The sequence below is a fragment of the Acipenser ruthenus genome, chromosome 6 (assembly GCF_902713425.1).
Source record: "Acipenser ruthenus chromosome 6, fAciRut3.2 maternal haplotype, whole genome shotgun sequence".
NCBI lineage: Eukaryota > Metazoa > Chordata > Actinopteri > Acipenseriformes > Acipenseridae > Acipenser > Acipenser ruthenus.
In genome coordinates this window covers 40578156-40598932 of record NC_081194.1, presented here as the reverse complement: position 1 = coordinate 40598932, position 20777 = coordinate 40578156, and the positions used below count along the sequence as shown (strand labels likewise).

At 36.7% G+C, this 20777-nt stretch overlaps 1 protein-coding gene across 3 annotated transcripts in view; it reads left to right on the top strand.

Annotated features, from left to right (window-relative positions):
- anapc1 (anaphase promoting complex subunit 1) overlaps positions 1 to 20777 on the top strand; it is a 121623-nt gene that overhangs the window by 14047 nt on the left and 86799 nt on the right. For 2 of the 3 annotated variants that reach the window (XM_059025380.1, XM_034019159.3), the window contains exons 13-18: positions 3286 to 3351; positions 4412 to 4549; positions 5591 to 5731; positions 6879 to 6939; positions 8153 to 8340; positions 8780 to 8854. In XM_059025380.1, coding sequence (XP_058881363.1) covers positions 3286 to 3351; positions 4412 to 4549; positions 5591 to 5731; positions 6879 to 6939; positions 8153 to 8340; positions 8780 to 8854 — 669 coding nt within the window. The remainder of the gene's footprint in view (positions 1 to 3285; positions 3352 to 4411; positions 4550 to 5590; positions 5732 to 6878; positions 6940 to 8152; positions 8341 to 8779; positions 8855 to 20777) is intronic. The other variant, XM_034019160.3, reaches the window with a different exon arrangement.

Genomic DNA, 20777 nt, shown 5'->3' with positions numbered 1-20777 from the left:
CGGAGAGGGAGGGAGAGAGAGAGAGAGAACAAAGGTTTCGACTGAAGGTGACAGAGGCGGTCGTGGAGTAGGAAGGGATGGGAGTGACAGAGAAGTGGATAAAGTAGTGATCAGAGATATCGAGAGGAGTGACCGAGAGGGTGGGGGGAAAGCAGTTCTGGTGAAGACGAGGTCCAGTTGATGGCCCGCTGTGTAAAAGGGGGGTAGGGGCGGAGAGATACAGAAGACGAAGGAGTGAAGGGGAAGTCGTCCAGCAGAGTGGATAGAGTTGGATAGGTGGATGTTGAAGTCACTTACTAGAACAATAGGGGTGGAGGGAGAGGGAAGGGAGGAGAGGAGGAAGTCGAGCTCATCAAGAAAGTGAGTAAGGGGTGCAGGAGGGTGGTAGAAAACAATGAGGAGGAGGCGACAAGGGGAGGTGATTTCAACAGCATGAAACTCAAAGGTGCTAACGGAGAGAGGAGGGAGAGTGCAGATGTCATATTATATTATTAATTGGGATATGTTCTAAACTTAGCAGAGTAATTTCTATCCTTACAATGATCTTCATTGTTATACCACCGCTGGTTAGCTGGACCCTTGCTGGCTGTGCCTGTGTCTTGAGTACTATCTCGAGACTTTTGTTTGTTGTTTCTGGTGCTTCTGGCAGCTCTGTTCCTTCCATTTCAGCTACAACTGCATGGATCATATCTGCGTCCGCGGTACCTTTCCTATTTGATCCTCCCACTTTTTACTGGACCAGATCTTGTGTGCCTCATCAACTATCACATCAATTGATAATGCTGAAGTCACAACTAGGCTTGCTAAATATCCTATCAGGGGATGCAAGTTATTCAGGTACAGCTGTTTAAATTGTACCCAACTATCGTGATCCTCACCTTACAATCCTGCGTTGTGCGTGCCTTTTTAATTTTTTTCAGCTCTTAAACAGTTGTGTAAGTAACTTTTAAATATGCAACATTTTAGGAGCTGAGAACAATTAAAACGGTATAATTAAGCAAATTAAGGGTTTATTTAAGTAATTGAGAGCTCAGTTGGAATGAAAACCAGAAGATACTGGGGTCCCGAGGACCAGGTTTGAGAAGCCCTGTATTAGCAAAACGGTTTTCACATAAGGGTTTTCCTTGACTATATATTCGACAAGCTTGAGAAAAAGTGTGTAACTTAAGTAGAAGAAATGTAATTAAACTAAAATCTGTTCCTTCTAAATCTGAACAAATACAATTTATAACAACCATCTCTATTTCATCTAATGCTATCAGTAAAATAGTAAATTGGCATTCTTTCAAGTGATTCCTAACTTTGTGGTGTTTTCAAAAACCCTCCTTTTAATTTCCTATTAACATATAAGACCGTTTTGGTTCAATTTGGAAATTATAAATGCAGTAACTGTGCACAATGCGATAATGCATATAATACAACATCTTTCACCCACTCAAAAAAACAGGTAAATACTAAATTAAGGAATTTATAACTTGTTCAATAAAGCAGGCTATGTATTTAATCAAATGTCCTTGCGGTTTAGCCTTTGTAGGTAAACCAAGCCGCACTCTCAAACAACACATTAGTGAGCATAAAGCTAAATTAGGAGCAGTGCTCTATTCCATAAAAAGTCCCATGCTTTAACCCTTTGCAGTCCTATGTCGGACCAGGTCAGACATTACAATTATTGCTTTCCGGTCCGATGTTGGACCCTATCAAAAGACGTCAAGCACAGGTCGTTTTTTGTCCGGAAAAAGCCGAGAAAACCTTTCAATGGCTGGGCAAACAAACAAGATAGCTGCTTCCACATGCAGCACTCAAAGAATATCATTGACATTTGCCAAGTTTTTTGAGATGTTATAGTAATAAAATAATGACTTGGATAGCATTATTGAGGAGTTTGGTGTTAAAACGAGTGATAAGGAGATTATTTATCAGTATGCACTACTATGAAGAGATATGTGAAAAATACAGCGAACAAGGAACGGGTGAAGGCTGGAGATGCAGTACTGAGTGTCCTGTTAATATGCAGTGCCTTTTAAACCCGTTTTTACTATGAATAAAATTACCTTTAAACAGCGCGTGAAAATAAATTGGACCTGACGCGCCTGACAAGCGCTGAATAAATGGACCGCAAAGGGTTAATAAACCACTCGCACAAGAGGGGCAGAGGTGCACTGCACATTCGTCCAGTTGGCACCAGTTGTTTATTGCCATTCGCAAAAGCATTACAAAATAATTGTTTCCCTGCAAGATCATCCAGTGTTTTGGATTATATATTAAGATGAGGTATGTAATCAAAACACTACTATTGCTAATAATTTAATATTCAAGAAACCATTATATTTAAATAATTATTCAACTTTTTTTTATGAAGTACTTTCAGGTCTGTCGTGAACGTTTTATTCAGTCTTGCAAAATAATGCAACAAGAAAGTAACAGACTTAAATGTGAAATATAGATGTATTTTATGTTAATTTTAAAAGATATGCATCACACTACAGTAATTGTTATGAATAACACTTACTATGCAGCTTCTAAAATTTGCAAACTTGAGACTGCATCAAGCTTTAAAAAACATTATAAATATGCATGTTGAAACTTTGTGTGCATTATAAAAACAGGAATTACATTTCCTATCTTTAATGTACAGTACCTTGCTGTCATTATTATTGTCTGTAGTATAAAAGTTCAGTGTTTGCATCCATATTTATTTTGGGAGAAAGTCCTAACAATTTATTCTTGTGCCCCACAATCCACAGCATAAGGGCTAACTGATACAAAGAAATTTCTTGTGTTAAAAAATAAACAAACAGGATCCATCAACAATGGGCTTAAATTCAGTTGCACCTGAGCTCTGCAACACACACGGAACTATGCGCGTGACATTTGCCCTCCCGTTTTTGTTGTGCTTTCAAATTAATGAGCCTCAGTGAATAAGTATGCGTTATACTATGTAAACTACTATATAGGCTACTGCATATTTTTATTAAAGATTGCAACACTGAAACGTATATTGTTTACATGTTATTCAGTTGAGATTAAATAGTGTATAGCACAAAATGTCCTTTTAATACTGGTTTAGGCATGCTATCAAAGTTGTCAAAATAAATTGCTGTTGATAATTCAAACATATGTAAATTGTGTTTCATTCATTGTGTTCCTTTACCAAGTCCATGGTTTTTTTTATTTTTATGTGGTATTTATCAACTTAATAAAATGAAAATTGTAGTATTGACTAGATTCAATTTTAAGTAAAAGTCTAAAAGATCAGTGTACATTATCTTTATCTCCCCCCAACAGGGCATAGATGCCATGCTGGTTTTGGAAGTCAATGGTAGCCTGGTTTTGTACACTGGAGTTGCTCGGGTATGTATTTAAGAAATAAAAAAATAAATAAATGAAAATGGTTGTTTTATGCTTGGTTGTGTGACTATTTGGACTGCCTTAAGTGTTTATTATTTATATTACTAAAGGATAGAGTGTGATGCTTGCTTTCATTGGGGTATTTAGGAATTGCCAAGAAACTAAGCTAAATTGTGTAATACGCCAACACCAGATGCCTTAGATATAATTGCTCTTCAAAAAAGATATACTGCATCTGGTAACTTTCCAATTGTTAACTTAAAAAGCTGCAGACATCTGCAGTAATCAATTAGCAAAAAAACAACAGCCACGTCAGGATTTGCACAAAACTGACTCACTGTTGTAATTTATCACCCTCTGGAAATGTTTCGGAGAAAAAATGTAATATACTGTACTGTATCGCTGTCCATTTGAAGGTGGGGATCCACTGCTTTTGAATTGGAGCAATACACCATCTAAATTGGATGGTGGTTGGTCCTGGGTTGACTTACTGAATGTACTATGCATGTAATGAACTCTCATTAAGATCTCAAATAATCTGTTAGGTACTCTGTATTAACAAAATAAAGGTGGAATATAGTTTTGTATAATTACTGTATATATGCATGTTCATGTGCTAGACGTATGCAACAGCAAGGGAAACTTCTCAACAAAGCTTGGTGCTTTAGTTTTGTCTTGGGTCCCCGTGTAACTCATTTAAAACAATGACATTGATTTATTTTGGATTGTTTTGAGATCAGAACCTTTCATTTCAGTGAAGCCTTTAAATAGACAAATATATAAAGTTAGGTCATTCAGTACAAAATTAACATATGTTACATTGATATCAGGTTACTGGCAAGGCCAAGATTTCTTTGAATCAGCAGTCTGTGAATTGGGATAGACCCATCACAAAATACTTGGTTAAGTCTTAGTATGTTCTCAGTGACTTATCGGTATAACTAAGCCACCCAATTACTGTCATGTCTACAGTAATTAAATAATGTAACTTTATCTATACCTATGTGTGGTAGAAAACATGTGGATGTTAATGTGTGCTTTTATTTTTATTTATTTTAATAAGGTGGGCAAGGTTTTTATCCCAGGACTACCTGCTCCATCATTGAACCGGTCCACTCCTATGCCACGACCCAGCACTCCCCTTGACAGTATCAGCACTCCAGCAAGGCCTGTAAGTAGGCATGCACATCATCTGGATGAGGTAGGGTTCAGGGAAACCAAATGAAGGCAATTTTGTCTTTTGCATATATGTTAACATGTTGTGTAACTTTAGAGTATTTGTTTGAGGCCACTGGGGAATTAAAGACCATGCCTGCAGCATCCACACAAGCATTCCTTCAGTCAGAAGCTGAAGGAGCAGGATTCACCATAACTTGTTGCTAGTTTTGCTTTCCTATGAGGCTGTGCTTTTCTGTTATCTGACCTGTGTTTAAAAAAAGAGGAAGTCAAACTAATTGATTTAAAAATAATTATGCATTTTTTTACTCTACTTGGTATTTTACATGAACTCTTTGTGGTCCTATGTCGGACCTGGTCCGACACTGCAATTTTCCCTTTCCGGTCCAGTGTCGAACCCTGTCCGACATCATCAAAAAGACGCAAAAAACAGGTCTCTAGTCATTTTTTCTCCGGAAAAAGCTGAGAAAACCATAAAGTGGCCGAGTGAGATCGATAGGAGCATTTTACATTGGTAAAATGTTAAAACCAAAAAAAAAAAAAGGATTTGTGCAGCCCAGAGAATGGGACTTACCATTTTTACACACATGAACTAATGTCTTCATTGTTTTCCTTTCCTTTTCCATTGTCGTCACAGTCAGTTGGAAGTGGCAAATCAACTGCAGCTCATGGTTTTCGAAATTACAAATATTTAATCAACATGTTGACTTCAAAGCGACTGAGATGTTTGGAAACCATTTTAATTTAAAATGTCACCTTGATTTACAGCTCCCCCCAAAAAATACACAAAGCTATTGTTTAGAATGCTGGTTTATTATAGCCCTTTAGTATAATACATATGACTTGCTGGATAATGCCCTTACACTTGAATTCAATCAATATGCTGGTAGAATGCAGCATCAAAGTAGTCCATTCACATGCTATTGTCTTGGGTGATACTGTGTCATTTAAAATACGATTTCTTTTTAGAATGTAGGAGTGAGAGTTACACTAAACACTTATGGATAAATATTCTACTTATTTGAGGCAAGCCAGTTAAACTGTTTTCCTCCCCTTTAATCACTAGGTTGCGATGCTGTCACCTGTGCCTGAGTTAAGAGGCTCTACAAAGTTTAATGAATCCTCCTTAATAGAAGACTGTACTGTCCAACCGTTTGGAACCTATGTTCATGCCATGAGAGACCCTGTTCATAACCGAGTTACTTTGGTAAGAAAATGACCTGTTTGGTTCATAACTACCAAAGACCTGCTGTGGCAGCATGAATTAGTCCCCTAGAACTTGTTTAACAAAGACAATGCTTTAGATATAGTTAAATAATTCTACATACAGTAATGTGACGCGTATCTGCCCGTCACATATCCGCCCTAACCGTTTATCCGCCATGATCAATCTCTTCGTTAGTTTATTATTTAACAGAGAAGATTAGTTTAGAGACTGTAGATCCTACCAAGGTTTTTGTACACTATGCTGTATGTGCTCTGTGCACATACAGCATTTTTTTTTGTACACTGAGTTTATTTTTATATAAAATATTTTTTATATTAGAAGTAAAGAAATACTGAGAAGGTGGAGGCACATATCTAGACAGTGTGTAATAATGTCAATAATAGAGGTTTATTTATGTTCACCAAGGTCTTCTGTTTATAGAAGGCAATGTTATTGTAGGAGAGTATAGAACCAAATAGAATTACCGAAGCTGTAAGTTTAAGAATTGGGGCAAACACTTTATATAGTTGATATGTTTCAAATGTTGCATTTTAAACTAACTGTGGTAACTTCAGACTGTCAGACCTGCATCTAAATCATGTGGGTCTCAACTTAGGTACATGTCAAACTACGAGGCTTGCAGTCTAAGGGTTAAGTAAGTATTTTATTTAATGTGGATGGATGGTAACTCAGTTTTTCTTCTAAGTAACTGAGAGAATTAATTGAGACCTATGATCCTTTTCCTTATGTTTACAGATTTGTTTAGTTGTAGGCAATAGGTATATACTGTGTGGCTCAAATGTTACTTGTGTTATCCAAGAGACATGAAGAAAGCAATAATGTGTAAAAATTAGTTTCCAGTAAATTGACATATGATGACACATTTTCATTTCTCACCCAAAAATCCACACTACAATTGAAAATGTACACTTGACGTATAATCCAGGTGCCTATAATCCTATATGTACTAAAATCAAAGATGCAGTGTCACATACTGCTTAATATCCCGTTTTTACATTATTCAGAAATCTAGTATTTTTTGGATGACATGTATAACCTCTGTAACTGAAATTTGTAACAGGAATATTTATGATGTAGTTTTGGCTTCTGAAAATTTAAAGCTAAACCTTTCATTTTTTTTCTCCAGGAAATGAATAATGGTTCTTTGCTTAGGATAAGCATTCCTGAAATTGCTAACTCAGAATTGGGTAAGGATAATAATAATATAACAGGGAAACTAAAATGTGTGTGTGAATATAAGTACATTATAGTAGAACTGCAAGTATTGACATAATCCACTGTAACACCACTGTTTACACCCAGGTAATATGTTGTTATTGACCCATCCACAGAAACACTGTATGCCAGTTGTGATATGCAGAGGATAGCACACTAACCAGTGAGGCACAAAAAAATCAAATTCTAGTGTTGGTGAAATGAGTCCAGTTGTTAGATAATTTGAAATGTGAAACTCTGTTTTTAGTCAAAGTTATATAATATTATTTTCTTACCTATATATAGATCCAGGTCCATATTTGGACAGTGTTATGTTTTCTAAATGTATAATAGTATTATTAACCGCATGGAATGATTTTAAATAAATAAAAGGTAATAAATACATGTAAATTGCAGCACAGAAACAGCATCCAGTCAACAAGCCATATTTCTTAATTGCAACTTTACTACCCTTTAAGATATGCTGGGCAAAGGGATATGTTCTGGGATGAAAAAAAATAATAAATTGTGTTATATAACTAGCAAATGTCATCATGCTCCTATTAGGTGGCAGACTGCTATGTCTCTTTGTTCATTGAGTTTGCTGTAGTTTACTTAACTAATTAGAGATCACAGGCAACCACATCTGGCTTTTTTTCAGGAAAGCAAGTGCCTATAACATTTGTTCTTGACAGGGCAAACTGCCTTCTGCTTGCCATACTACTCATTATTGAGGATGTTATTGTTGGAACACAATTTTGAGTAATTATCATCTAGCTTAATTTTCTGGCACCAACAGTAAGGGGTACTATGGAGACATTGCATACAACTGTTGGAAGAGACTTTCAAAGGGAAATCATTCACTTATTATATACAATGGACTTCCCAATGTTTTATTTCAGAATTAGAGAATTAGCATTTTCACTATCTTGTCCATAACAATCATCTTATTCATCCTAATAAAATAATGATATTTTCAGTAATATAAACATACACTTCTTAATACATTATTAATGAATTCTAGACTAGGTTATTGCATACGTCCTGAATTTTCTCAATGTCTTACTGTTTCTTCACTGGGGCCCCAAAAATGCAGTAGTGATATTGATACACGGTGCTCATATACCGGGAAAATGTAATTGTATGGCTAAATATAATATATATATATATATTAACCTGTGAAATCTTTTTTTTTTCTGTGTGTAGTAAGAAAATGTTTGCTTGCAATCAAATATATCCTCCCGAAGGAAATTGCCGTAAAAGTGCTGATTAAATGGTATAACATCCATAATGCACCTGGGGGACCCAGCTGTCATTCAGAGTGGAATGTATTTGTGACATGCTTAATGACGTTGATGGGCTACAGCACTGACCGATTAGGCTGGACACGCAATGTGAGTAACTGTTTGTTTTCTTTCTTCATCAGCTTTCTGTTATTCTTATAATCCCAGTGCTAGAGAGGAGTGTTAACTAAGATGTTCTCGCCAATTATTAGCAGCATTATCGGTGATCTCCCTACACCTTTCTTGTGTTTTAAGAAGTTTTGGTTCTTTTTTGTTGTGTGTTTCATACTTTTCATTCAGGATATACAGTTTTTTTCAAACAATAATAACCTTGTCTGCATATTTCAAATTAAATTATTGTAAAATTCAAGCAAAGACCCAAAAAATCATTAAAATAATTACATTTTTATAAACAGATCTTCTTAAACAGCTGGCAGAAATCCTTACATGTTCTTTAAATGTGAGGACACCTTTGATCATAAGCGTGTACCCAACCCAATCTTCTTGTACACCATTTTAATCCATCTCCTCTTTCTTAATGTCTCAACAGCTCGATTTAGAAGGATCTCTCTCACCAGTCATTGCTCCAAAAAAGGCCAGGCCATCAGAGATGGGTTCCGATGATGTAAGAATGCTTCTTAACTACATTAAGATCTCATTAGTTCCAGTTAATTACTCTATAACCCATAAGGTTAAGAACTTGGAAATCAAATCTTGAAAAATATTACATTTTGTATTAAACCCTTTGATGAATTATAAATAATAATGTTATGGTGGATTGTAAATAGTTTTGTAAGTGAACAGAAATTAAAAGACTGGCCCAACCACTGAGAATTTACAGACCTGATGTATTGCCGCCTTATGCACTACCTGTTTTAAACAGCAGGGTTTGTCACATATTCCCAGCATTTCTCCCCCTGCACCTCCCGGAATGCTGAACTATTTCTATATAAGAAGGAATAACGCTTGACCTTTTAGAATCTAAATTTATGTAAGTGTTGGTCAGGAAAGAGATAATGCCTTTCAGAAAGCAAGCAGACTCTTATGAGTGTTTCAGGATGATTTAAATATACAGTAAAATGTACAGACATGTGAAGTACAAAACATTCCATGTTGCAAAAAATGCTAATTCAAAAGTATTCATACCTTTTGATGCTATGATAGTGTTGTCTACAAGATGCTGGACATTTCAATATGATAATGCAGAACCTAATTCTAGAAAAGTCTACAAAATGCTGGATTGTAGGTGAACATTCTTAGAGAGTATTAAAGGGTTAGGCATGGGATGATTGCTGTCATTACCAATATGGGAAAAGTAAAGCGCTATCTGAAGACCTTAGGCAGAAAATGATTTATTGTCATAAAGCTGGAGAAGGATGCAAAAAGATGTCCAAGCATTTGAGTATCACAATTTCAACTATTGTTTCTATTATTAATAAGTACAAGACTCATGGTGCTTTCAATGCTCCCTTGGTCTGGAAGAAAGAAAGTTCTTTCACCAAGAACAAGTTGAAGAATTGTGAGGAATGTTAACAATCTGAGATTGACTGCCAAAGATATTCAAAGTGAATTGGCTGCAAGTGGGACTGGGGTCTCCATTTCAACCATAGGTCAAGTATTGCATGGTGATGGTCTCAATGGTCGCAGGCCAAGAAAAAAGCCACTCTTAGGTAAATGTTACAAGGAATATGTGGAGTGATGTAACAAAAATCAATCTATTTGGTCACGCTGATAGTTGTTACATTTGGAGAAAGTCTGGTGAGGCATACAAAGATTGGCCAACCATCTGAAACCCTCTGCTACAAAACTTGGTTTAAAGCGCAACTAGACGTTCCAACACACATCAACGATCCAAAGCACACATCAGAATCTATTTCAGAATGGTTAAAGGAGAATAAAATCAAGGTTCTGAAATGGCCTAGTCAAAGTCCTGATCTGAATCCGATTTGAGAATCTTTGGTATTAGAGAAGTCCTCAGAATTTGAATGAACTGGAACAATTTTGCATTGAAGAATGGTCAAAAATCACAAAATAATCATGCCAAAAGCCCATTGACAAAAATCCTAATCATTTAAAAGAGTGTATTGTTACTAAAGGTGCCTCAACCTGCTATTGATTTCATTTTCTGTCAGGGTATGAATACATTTGAATTAGCATTTTTGGAGTTTTGCGAAAAAATTGCTCAAATAAATAATTGCAGACATCTGTATCTTGCAACTTTTTTTCGTCATCCACAAAAGCAAAACTTTTGCTACAAAAGATTTTTCCTATAATTTTGAGAAATTTCTAGAAATCATAAATTTCCATTGGGGTATGTAAACTTTTGACTACAAGTGTGTGTGTGCGTGCGTGCGTATGTATGTATGTATGTGTGTATATATATATATATATATATATATATATATATATATCTTGTCATAGTTAAGGTTGCAATGTTCTTTCTATTATAAGCCTCTGTTTTGTGCAGCTCAAAGTGGGGTTAAGTTCAATCAATCTGCCTGCCGTTTTGGATTTCAGTCCTAATTGGTAGGCTGATTTTTTTTCTACAAGTTTTGTGTTATGCTGTCTGGTAGTTTTTGAGCTCCAGCACTTTTTAAAAACAGGAGGTTTTTCATGCAAGTTTTTATTATTCACCTGTAGGAAAAAAAAAAAACACTGGACAGTTACTACTCCCATTTGACAAGTTACTGCATCTAAGTAGTCTTTAGTGCCTTTTGTTGGTGGGGAGGTTTCAAAATGTGTATTTTAATATAAAAAAGTACTTTTCAAAATGAATGCTAAGCATGCGCAGTTGGTACGATTTGATAACCGTTTTTGTGTAGTTCTGCCTGGACCTGTAACAATGCAATCACTTAGGAATGCTCTCCAGTTTGAACTACAGCTCCCAGAATGTACACTGAACGGCTGATCATAGCTAACGTTTCAAGCTTTTCACAAGCGTAACAAAGCATCATATTGTACTGTTCAGAGTAAGTAAATAAATAATAAAAAACGTGTCAGTCAGTGATAGAAGGGGAACGAGTATTTAAAACCTACATGTCCACTTAGGCTGAGAGACTGTGTGCCAGAGCAGCTATAAATAATGGCAAAACATTTTAAATAGGCCTAAAACGATTATGTACATTCCATCAAAAACACTTACCCATATAACCACAACAGCCAGAAGAACTTCCAAATAAATCATTTTTGTTTATTTCTGACTTAGAAACAAATAGCTATGCACTTTGATGCTCTAGTGTAACTAACATGGAATGTATTGAATTAAAAATAAATCTCGATTTAGCCGTCATAAAACAAAAACATGAAATTGCCAAATATACAAAACCATTTGAAACACTGTACTGTACAGTCATGCTCGTTTAGCGCAAATACTGTATTCAGGACCCAGCGTGTTTATCTGTACTTATTATCAAATTCCTCATTTAAAAAATAAATAAATAAATAAAAATACTTAGGAGTTAGGCTAGACATTTTCAGAGATGCAGAATCACAGTCACAGAATCACTATTATACGTAAACTTATGGAAACTATAATAAGATCTAAAATGGAAAATTACCTATATGGTAACAATATCCTGGGAGACAGTCAGCATGGTTTAAGGAAAGGGAGATCGTATCTAACTAACCTGCTACTTGATTTTTTTGAGGATGCAACATTGACAATGGACGACTTGGTTTATTTAGATTTCCAGAAAACTTTTGACAGTCCTGCATAAGATTAATTATCAAACTGAATGCAGTAGGGATTCAAGGAAATGCATGCACATGGATTAGGGAGTGGTTAACATGTAAAAAACAGAAAGTGCTGATTAGAGGAGAAACCTCAAAATAGAGCGAGGTAACCAGTGGTGTACCACAGGGATCAGTGTTAGGTCCTCTGCTATTCCTAATCTACATTAATGATTTAGATTGTGGTATAGTAAGCAAACTTGTTAAATTTGCAGACCACACAAAAATAGGAAGAATGGCAAACACCAGTGTTTGCTCCAGGACTTACAGACTGAGGGTTAATGTGGCCCCCTCTCAAAATTTTAGGGGGACATTTTCTTCAGTGAGGGGGTCAATATGTTTGATAATTCAGAACCAACCACCACTTCTTATTTTTGTTTGTTTTTAAATATGCCAGGAGTTTACTGACCTTTTGTTTCTGAATAAAAAATAAAACTTTAAAGCTGTAGATACAACCAAGGAGTCTCTACAATACTCACTGTCACTTTTGGGGACAATATTGGGAAATGTGTCACGGTGATGCTGGTGTATCACTGAGTAGAGGATATTAATTGTACCAAATCACATTAGAACAGGGATTTTCAATCTTTTTAAGCTGTGTACCCCTTTCCAAAAAATGTAGTCCACTGGGATAATCGTAAAATGAAAACAGAAAAAGGTCTGTACAATAACATGATACAACAAAACACACAAGCCTTGCAGTGTGTGATGGATACAATTATAAAGGTTACAGTATTATAAAAGAAAAAAATATATTACTTTTGGCTAAAAATAGTCCCGGAGACAGGTTACTAGTTGTTGGAAACATCATTTTATTGTAAATATTAATTAAAATCAACAAAGCCTCCGTGCTAGCCTCAAATCACTCAGAAATAACATAGGACTATTCCATGATAGCAAATGGCAATCATATATACTGTCCACGCATCTCTACAGCTGACCTCATTACGAAAACATATTATTGGCATTTTTAAATTCTTGGTAATTAAAACATACAGTACTGATGCTAATTAAAAAACAATAATAAAACGCTTACCTAGTATGTGATGGATGTCCCTGCTTGTTACCACACAAATCACTGATGATGGCAAGGACATTGGAGAGAGCTTCAGTAGCAAGACATTTTTGGCGTTTTTAATCTCTAACGGTATGTCGTCTTGCTCGCCCTTTGCTAGTAATGTTCTAGTATTGAGCCAACAATCCATATTTTTTCACTGGATTAAAAGCTAAAAACTCTTAACTCTCACACCAGACGTAACGCATGGCAATACTTTGGTTTCTGATTGGCCATACATTCTGTATTTTGAAATGTAGTACTTAAGTTACAATAAACTTTAATTGGGTCATTGAAAAAAATAAATATCGATTTGCAGGCACGAACACACACAGGAAATAAAATGAGTTAAAGACTAGGCTTTTAGCTTTTTAAAATATGTATATATTTTTTTTTATCCCAGACAGACCAACTGTTTATATGACATTTAAACAACAGGGCTTATTTAAAACGTACATACTTAATATGTAAATTAGTCGTGTGTGCACTGAATGCTCTGTTACAGCACAGCAGTCTGGTGTTAGCAATTAAACGTTGATTAGATGATAAAAGTTTGCAATAGATTGGCAAGTGGTACCAAATAAAATGCTTTGTCTGCCATTTCAGAATTTTTCTCGTGTACCCCAGTTTGAAAACTGCTAGAAGAAACCACATTACTATACAGTTTAATAGTAGTAGTATTTAAATGCCATTGTCCTGACTGGTAAATTCTTACCTTCCAGCTTCCCCTTTATTTTGACAATTTCCATATAAAAATTCATTTTTTTTTTGTTTACATTTTTCATTCTTAGCCCCCAAGTAAATATTTTAGACAGTTTTCAAATCAATTGTTGCTTTATTTTTACAACACACGTTGGTGTTGTTGATAATATGATAAACGCGTATATCTGCTTCAGGTACTGGATTTAATTTTTTTCAAGGTTAAACGATGGCCCGTGTTACACAGAACACTAAAAATAAATGTCAAATATACAATATATTTCGTTGGTTTTGTGGATTTGCTATATGTTTTAATACTGCACATAATTATATGGTTTTGAAAATGCTACTTGCCAAAACCGTGATGCACGTGAACTGTATTTACATGATAATTTCCTTTATTCCGATTCCAGTGGTGTATTCTCAGTGCAAGTGATGTATAAAATCAAATACACTGTATATATTACCGTAAGCTACTTTTTTTTTTTTTTTGTCAATGATGCGGTTTTCGTTTCTCAAATCTACTGCACGCAGTATTTTTAAGCACAAATATTATAGCCTGCATTTCAAAAGTCAATGCCGAAGCTGATTACTTAATCTTCCAGAAGTAATGGTGGGGTTTAACAGGGATACTATTCGCGCCGGGCCACGTTGTTAACAAGTCTGTTGTCATCCAGGCTTTACTGTGAAACTGACTGTAACCAGGGAGGGTGTGATTCTACTGGACTGGAGAATAAAAACACAGGAGTTTAACTATGAAAACGCAAGTGTAAACAAACAAGTAAAAAAGATTAGCATGTCGTCAGACATGTCATGGTAATACAAAATGCATTAATTTACTGCGTATTGGTATTGCGTCTGGTCTGGGAAGGGGGACACACGGGCATGTTAAGAGAATTTCAGCAGGACATTTTTTATTTCAGGGGAGCATTGGCGCAATGGCGCGGCCTAGCGCGAACACTGCAAACACTGTTGCAGCAGCAAAGGTCATTCAAAATGATCTAGACAGCATTCAGAACTGGGCAGACACATGGCAAATGACATTTAATAGAGAAAAAAGTGTAAAGTATTGCATGCAGGCAATAAAAATGTGCATTATAAATATCATATGGGAGATACTGAAATTGAAGAAGGGAACTATGAAAAAGACCTACGAGTTTATGTTGACTCAGAAATTTCTTCATCTAGACAATGTGGGGAAGCTATAAAAAAAGGCCAACAAGATGCTTGGATATTTTGTGAGAAGTGTTGAATTTAAATCAAGAGAAGTAATGTTAAAACTTTACAATGCATTAGTAAGACCTCATCTAGAATATTGTGTTCAGTTCTGGTCACCTTGTTAGAAAAAGGATATTGCTGCTCTTGAAAGAGTGCAAAGAAGAGCAACCAGAATTATCCCGGGTTTAAAAGGCATGTCCTATGCAGACAGGCTAAAAGAATTTAATCTATTCAGTCTTGAACAAAGAAGACTACGCGGTGATCTAATTCAAACATTCAAAATCCTAAAAGGTATAGACAATGTCGACCCTGGGGACTTTTTTGACCTGAAAAAAGAAACAAGGACCAGGGGTCACAAATGGAGATTAGATAAAGGGGCATTCAGAACAGAAAATTGAGATACTTTTTTACACAGAGAATTGTGAGGGTGTGGAACCAAGCTGACACTCTGGGATCCTTCAAGAAGCTGCTTGATGCGATTCTAGGATCAATAAGCTACTAACAACAACCAACTTATGTTCTTATGTCATATTGTTCCTCCTGTTTAACACTAGATTTATAGAATCACTTAAATTTTGTAAATAATATAGCAAACTAGGCTACTGTGTGGTTTCATTCATAAGTTGTAAAAATAAAACAGATCTATGCAAACTTTATTCAAGTGATCACCAGCAACAGATCACCTGATAGCATTTTGAATAAACTTTATAACACAACAAACAGCATGATTACCAAAAACACAAAAAAAAAAATAATAAAAAAATAATAATAATAATAAATTGCCTAACATACTGAAATTTAGCTGGCTGCACAAATATGCACTCAAACCCTATTTAAAAAAAAAAAAAAAAAAGTTACCGATAACAAACTCTTCACAAAACAGGGTACGAACAGCTGCATGTCAGTAGAATTTTTAAATTAAATACAGTACTGTATGAAGTTGCTGTTTACGCCCCAACTGGAAGTAGACTACAGGGTCCACTTGGATTAAACCAAAACAACCTGAACAGACCACGGATGTTTTCTAAGAGAACCGCATTACTCATGGAATACTGAGGTAAACGCTTAGCAACACAAACTAGTTCTTATAAAATCAGGATAAAAACAATTTATTTTTTACTTTAACGGATCCATATTTAATAGCACTCCTTCTGGTTCAAGTGCTTAAATAAGTTTAACATTTGCGCTCAATTGTCATATTTATAGTATAGGCTACATTTATGTCTCATGTTCATGATACTGTACAGGGTATGCTGTATGGAGTGTGTGTATATATGTATGTATGTGTGTGTGTATATATATATATATATATATATATATATATATATATATATATATATATATATACAGTACTGTGCAAAAGTTTTAGGCAGATTCTATTTATCAATTAACTAAATGCAAAGTGAGTGAACAGAAGAAAAATCTAAATCAAATCCATATTTGGTGTGACCACCCTTTGCCTTCAAAACAGCATCAATTCTTCTAGGTACACTTGCACAAAGTCAGAGATTTTGTAGGCACAAGGTAGTTCTACTGCATCAGCAAGGTCTCTCCCAGGCAGAAATTTCAAGGCAGACAGGGGTTTCCAGATGTGCTGTCCAAGCTCTTTTGAAGAAGCACAAAGAAACGGGCAACGTTGAGGACCGTAGACGCAGTGGTCGGCCAAGGAAACTTACTGCAGCAGATGAAAGACACATCATGCTTACTTCCCTTTGCAATCGGAAGATGTCCAGCAGTGCCATCAGCTCAGAATTGGCAGAAAACAGTGGGACCCTGGTACACCCATCTACTGTCCGGAGAAGTCTGGTCAGAAGTGGCTTTCATGGAAGACTTGCGGCCAAAAAGCCATATCTCCGACGTGGAAACAAGGCCAAGCGACTCAACTATGCACGAAAACACAGGAACTGGGGTGCAGAAAAATGGCAGCAGGTGCTCTGGACTGATGAGTCAAAATTTGAAATATTTGGCTGTAGCAGAAGGCAGTTTGTTCGCCGAAGGGCTGGAGAGCGGTACACGAATGAGTGTCTGCAGGCAACAGTGAAGCATGGTGGAGGTTCCTTGCAAGTTTGGGGCTGCATTTCTGCAAATGGAGTTGGGGATTTGGTCAGAATTAATGGTCTCCTCAATGCTGAGAAGTACAGGCAGATACTTATCCATCATGCAATAATAGGGAGGCATCTGATTGGCCCCAAATTTATTCTGCAGCATGACAACGACCCCAAACATACAGCGAAAGTCATTAAGAACTATCTTCAGCGTAAAGAAGAACACGGAGTCCTGGAAGTGATGGTATGGCCCCCACAGAGCCCTGATCTCAAAATCATGGAGTCTGTCTGGGATTACATGAAGAGAGAGAAGCAACTGAGGCTGCCTAAATCCACAGAAGAACTGTGGTTAGTTCTCTAAGATGTTTGGGCCAACCTACCTGCTGAGTTCCTTCAAAAACTGTGTGCAAGTGTACCTAGAAGAATTGATGCTGTTTTGAAGGCAAAGGGTGGTCACACCAAATATTGATTTGATGTAGATTTTTGTTCTGTTCACTCACTTTGCATTTTGTTAATTGATAAATATAAACTATTAACATGTCTATTTTTGAAAGCATTCTTACTTTACAGCATTTTTTCACACCTGCCTAAAACTTTTGCACAGTACTGTGTATATATATATATATATATATATATATATATATGTGTGTGTGTCTTTCACGAATAGGTGATAACTAGCATGTTTTTGCATTTAGAACATTTTGCATAGAAAAACAAAGCTGGTCTCATTACTGGATTTCTGTAGTGTATAATAGTCATGTGCATAGGGACAGATTTTTTCATGGCTGTACAACATATTTCCTTATACATGTTTAGGACTTTAGAAATTGATACTGTAGTAGATTCAGGTAAAAAAAAAAAAAAATGTGTGTATATATATATATACACACACAGTGCCTTGCAAAAGTATTCAGACACCTGACCAATTCTCTCATATTACTGAATTACAAATGGTACATTGAAATTATTGTAAGGTGACATTGGTTTTATGTTGGGAAATATTTTTAAGAAAAATAAAAAACTGAAATATCTTGCTTGTAGAAGTATTCAACCCCTGTGCTGTGGAATCTCCCAGTTTACACCGATGAAAGAAATTGCCCTAACTAGGACACAATTACCTTACCATTGGCCTCCACCTGTGAACCATTAAAGTTACTGTCACATTTTCTGGATAAAACCCCCACTGTTGAAGGATCATTGGTAAGGCTGTGAATCTGAAGGAAAATGAAGACCAAAGAGCATTCTACAGAAGTTAGAGATAAAGTAATACAAATGCATAGATTAGGGAAAGGGTACAAAATAATTTCCAAGTGTTTGGATATCCCAGTGAGCATAGTTGGATCAATAATCAGAAAGTGGAAGCTGCATCACACCACCCAGGCACTGCCAAGAAAAGGCCGTCCCTCAAAACTCAGCGCTCAAACAAGAAGGAGACTTGTGAGAGAAGCCACAGAGAGGCCAACAATCACTTTGAAGGAGCTACAGAGTTCAGTGGCTGGGAGTGGAGTAATGGTGCACCAGTCAACCATATCAAGAGCTCTGCATAACACTGGCCTGTATGGGAGGGTGGCAAGAAAGAAGCCGTTACTCAAAAAGTACCATCTGAAAGCACGTCTGGAGTTTGCCAGAAAGCATGAGAGTGACCCAGCTGCGATGTGGGAAAAGGTTTTGTGGTCAGATGAGACCAAGATGGAGTTTTTTGGCCAAAACTCAAAGCGCTATATGTGGCGCAAACCTAGCACTGCCCATGCCTCAAGACACACCATCCCTACAGTGAAGTATGGTGGTGGCAGTAACATGCTGTGGGGATGCTTCTCATCAGCAGGGACTGGGCATCTTGTTAAAATTGAAGGAAGAATGGATGGAGCAAAATACAGGGAAATACTGCAAGAGAACCTGCTTCAGTCTGCTAAAAAACTGAAGCTTGGGAGGAAATTCACCTTTCAGCAGGACAATGATCCCAAGCACAAGGCCAAAGCAACATTGGAGTGGCTCAAGAACAAAAAGGTGAATGTCCTACAGTGGCCCAGTCAAAGTCCTGATCTCAATCCCATTGAGAATCTGTGGCACTATTTGAAAATTGCAGTCCACAAGCGTCGTCCAACCAACCTGAACAACCTGGAGCAAATCTGTCAAGAAGAATGGGCCAAAATCACTCCGACACTGTGCAAAGCTGGTACATACTTACCCCAGAAGACTTAAAGCTGTTATTGCAGCGAAAGGTGGTTCTACCAAATATTAATGTGTGGGGGTTGGCACTTTGAGAGAGAGAGAGAGAGAGAGAGAGAGAACATTCCCTGAATATGATAATAATTCATGAACGTATATTAGAATTATAACTGGATTCTTTAATGAAACTGTGTCTTGAGAAATTTGTACCATGAAGTCCATTATTAAGAAGTGGAAGATGCATCATACTACCCAGACACTACCCAGGTCAGGTCACCCTCCTAAACTGAGCAGCCGGGCAAGCAGGAAACTGGTTTGGGATGTCACTCTGAAGCCAACATTGACCTTGAGAGATCTGCTTAGTTCTGTGTCTGAGGTGGGAGTCAGTCCCTACACAAAGCTGGCATGTATGGATGGGTGGCAAGAAAGAAGCCATTACTCAAAAAGCCTCATCTTAAAGCATGTATGGAGTTTGCAAAAAGCATGTAGATGATAATCCAGACATGTGGATAAAAGTTTTGAGACAAAAATGTAACTTTTCGGTCTACATTCCAAGCATTACTGGCGCAAGCCCAACACTGCACATCAAGCATGGTGGTGGCAGCATCATGTTACGGGGATGCTTCTCTTCCATAGGGACTCGGAAGCTTGTCAGGATAGAGGGGAGAATGGATGGTGCAAAGTACAGGCGAATCCTAGAGGAAAACCTGTCAAGAGACTGGAGAGGAAATTCACATTTCAGCAGGACAAAGCCACACTGGAGTGGTTGAACAAGAAGAGAATTAATGTCCTTGAGTGGCCCAGTCAGAGTCCTGACTTGAATCCAATCGAAAATGTATGGCGAGACTTGAAGATTGCAGTCCATTGACGATCCCCTACAAACTTATCAGAACTGGAGCAATTTTCCCATGAAGAATGGGCAAAAATGTCACCATCCTGCTGTGCAAAGCCAGTAGAGACCTATCCAAAAAGACTCATAGCAGTAATTGCTGCAAAATGTGCTTCTATCAAGTACTGACTTAAGGGGCTGAATACTTATGCAACCAGTAAATTTCATTTTGTACATTTTCTTTGCAAGTTTTGCTGACATTTAACCTCCTCCTCGTATAACAGTGTTCAGTGTAATCACTACAGTTTTAAATAAAAAAAAAAAGTTTGTTTGAAAAACTGTCCCATAATGTGACATTATTGGTAGGGGGTGAATACTTCTGTACCACTGTGTGTGTGTATATCCATCCATCTATCCATCCATCCATCCATCCATCCATCCTAGTGGTATAGTGCTAGTAAATAAGTTCACTTTTGCTTGACTAGTGCATCTTTATTTGTTAAAACGTAAATATAAGAGATGACAGCTCATCCTAAATCAAAATAACTATATGTGATGTGAGAAACTTTTAGGCATGATAATTTATTATAGACTGATTTTGCTAAACATTTCTAAAATAAGAATTCTAAGTTAACATTGTCATTCACCATCCAGGATAGGACATATTTCTGTCTGCTTTCATGTGACATTAAATTAAATATGGCTGAGCCCTGTGTGCTATTTTTACTCCATAGCTAAGAACATAATTTCCCTGCACTTTTCACAAAACAGAATAGTGACAACATATGGGTAGCAGGGTACAGTT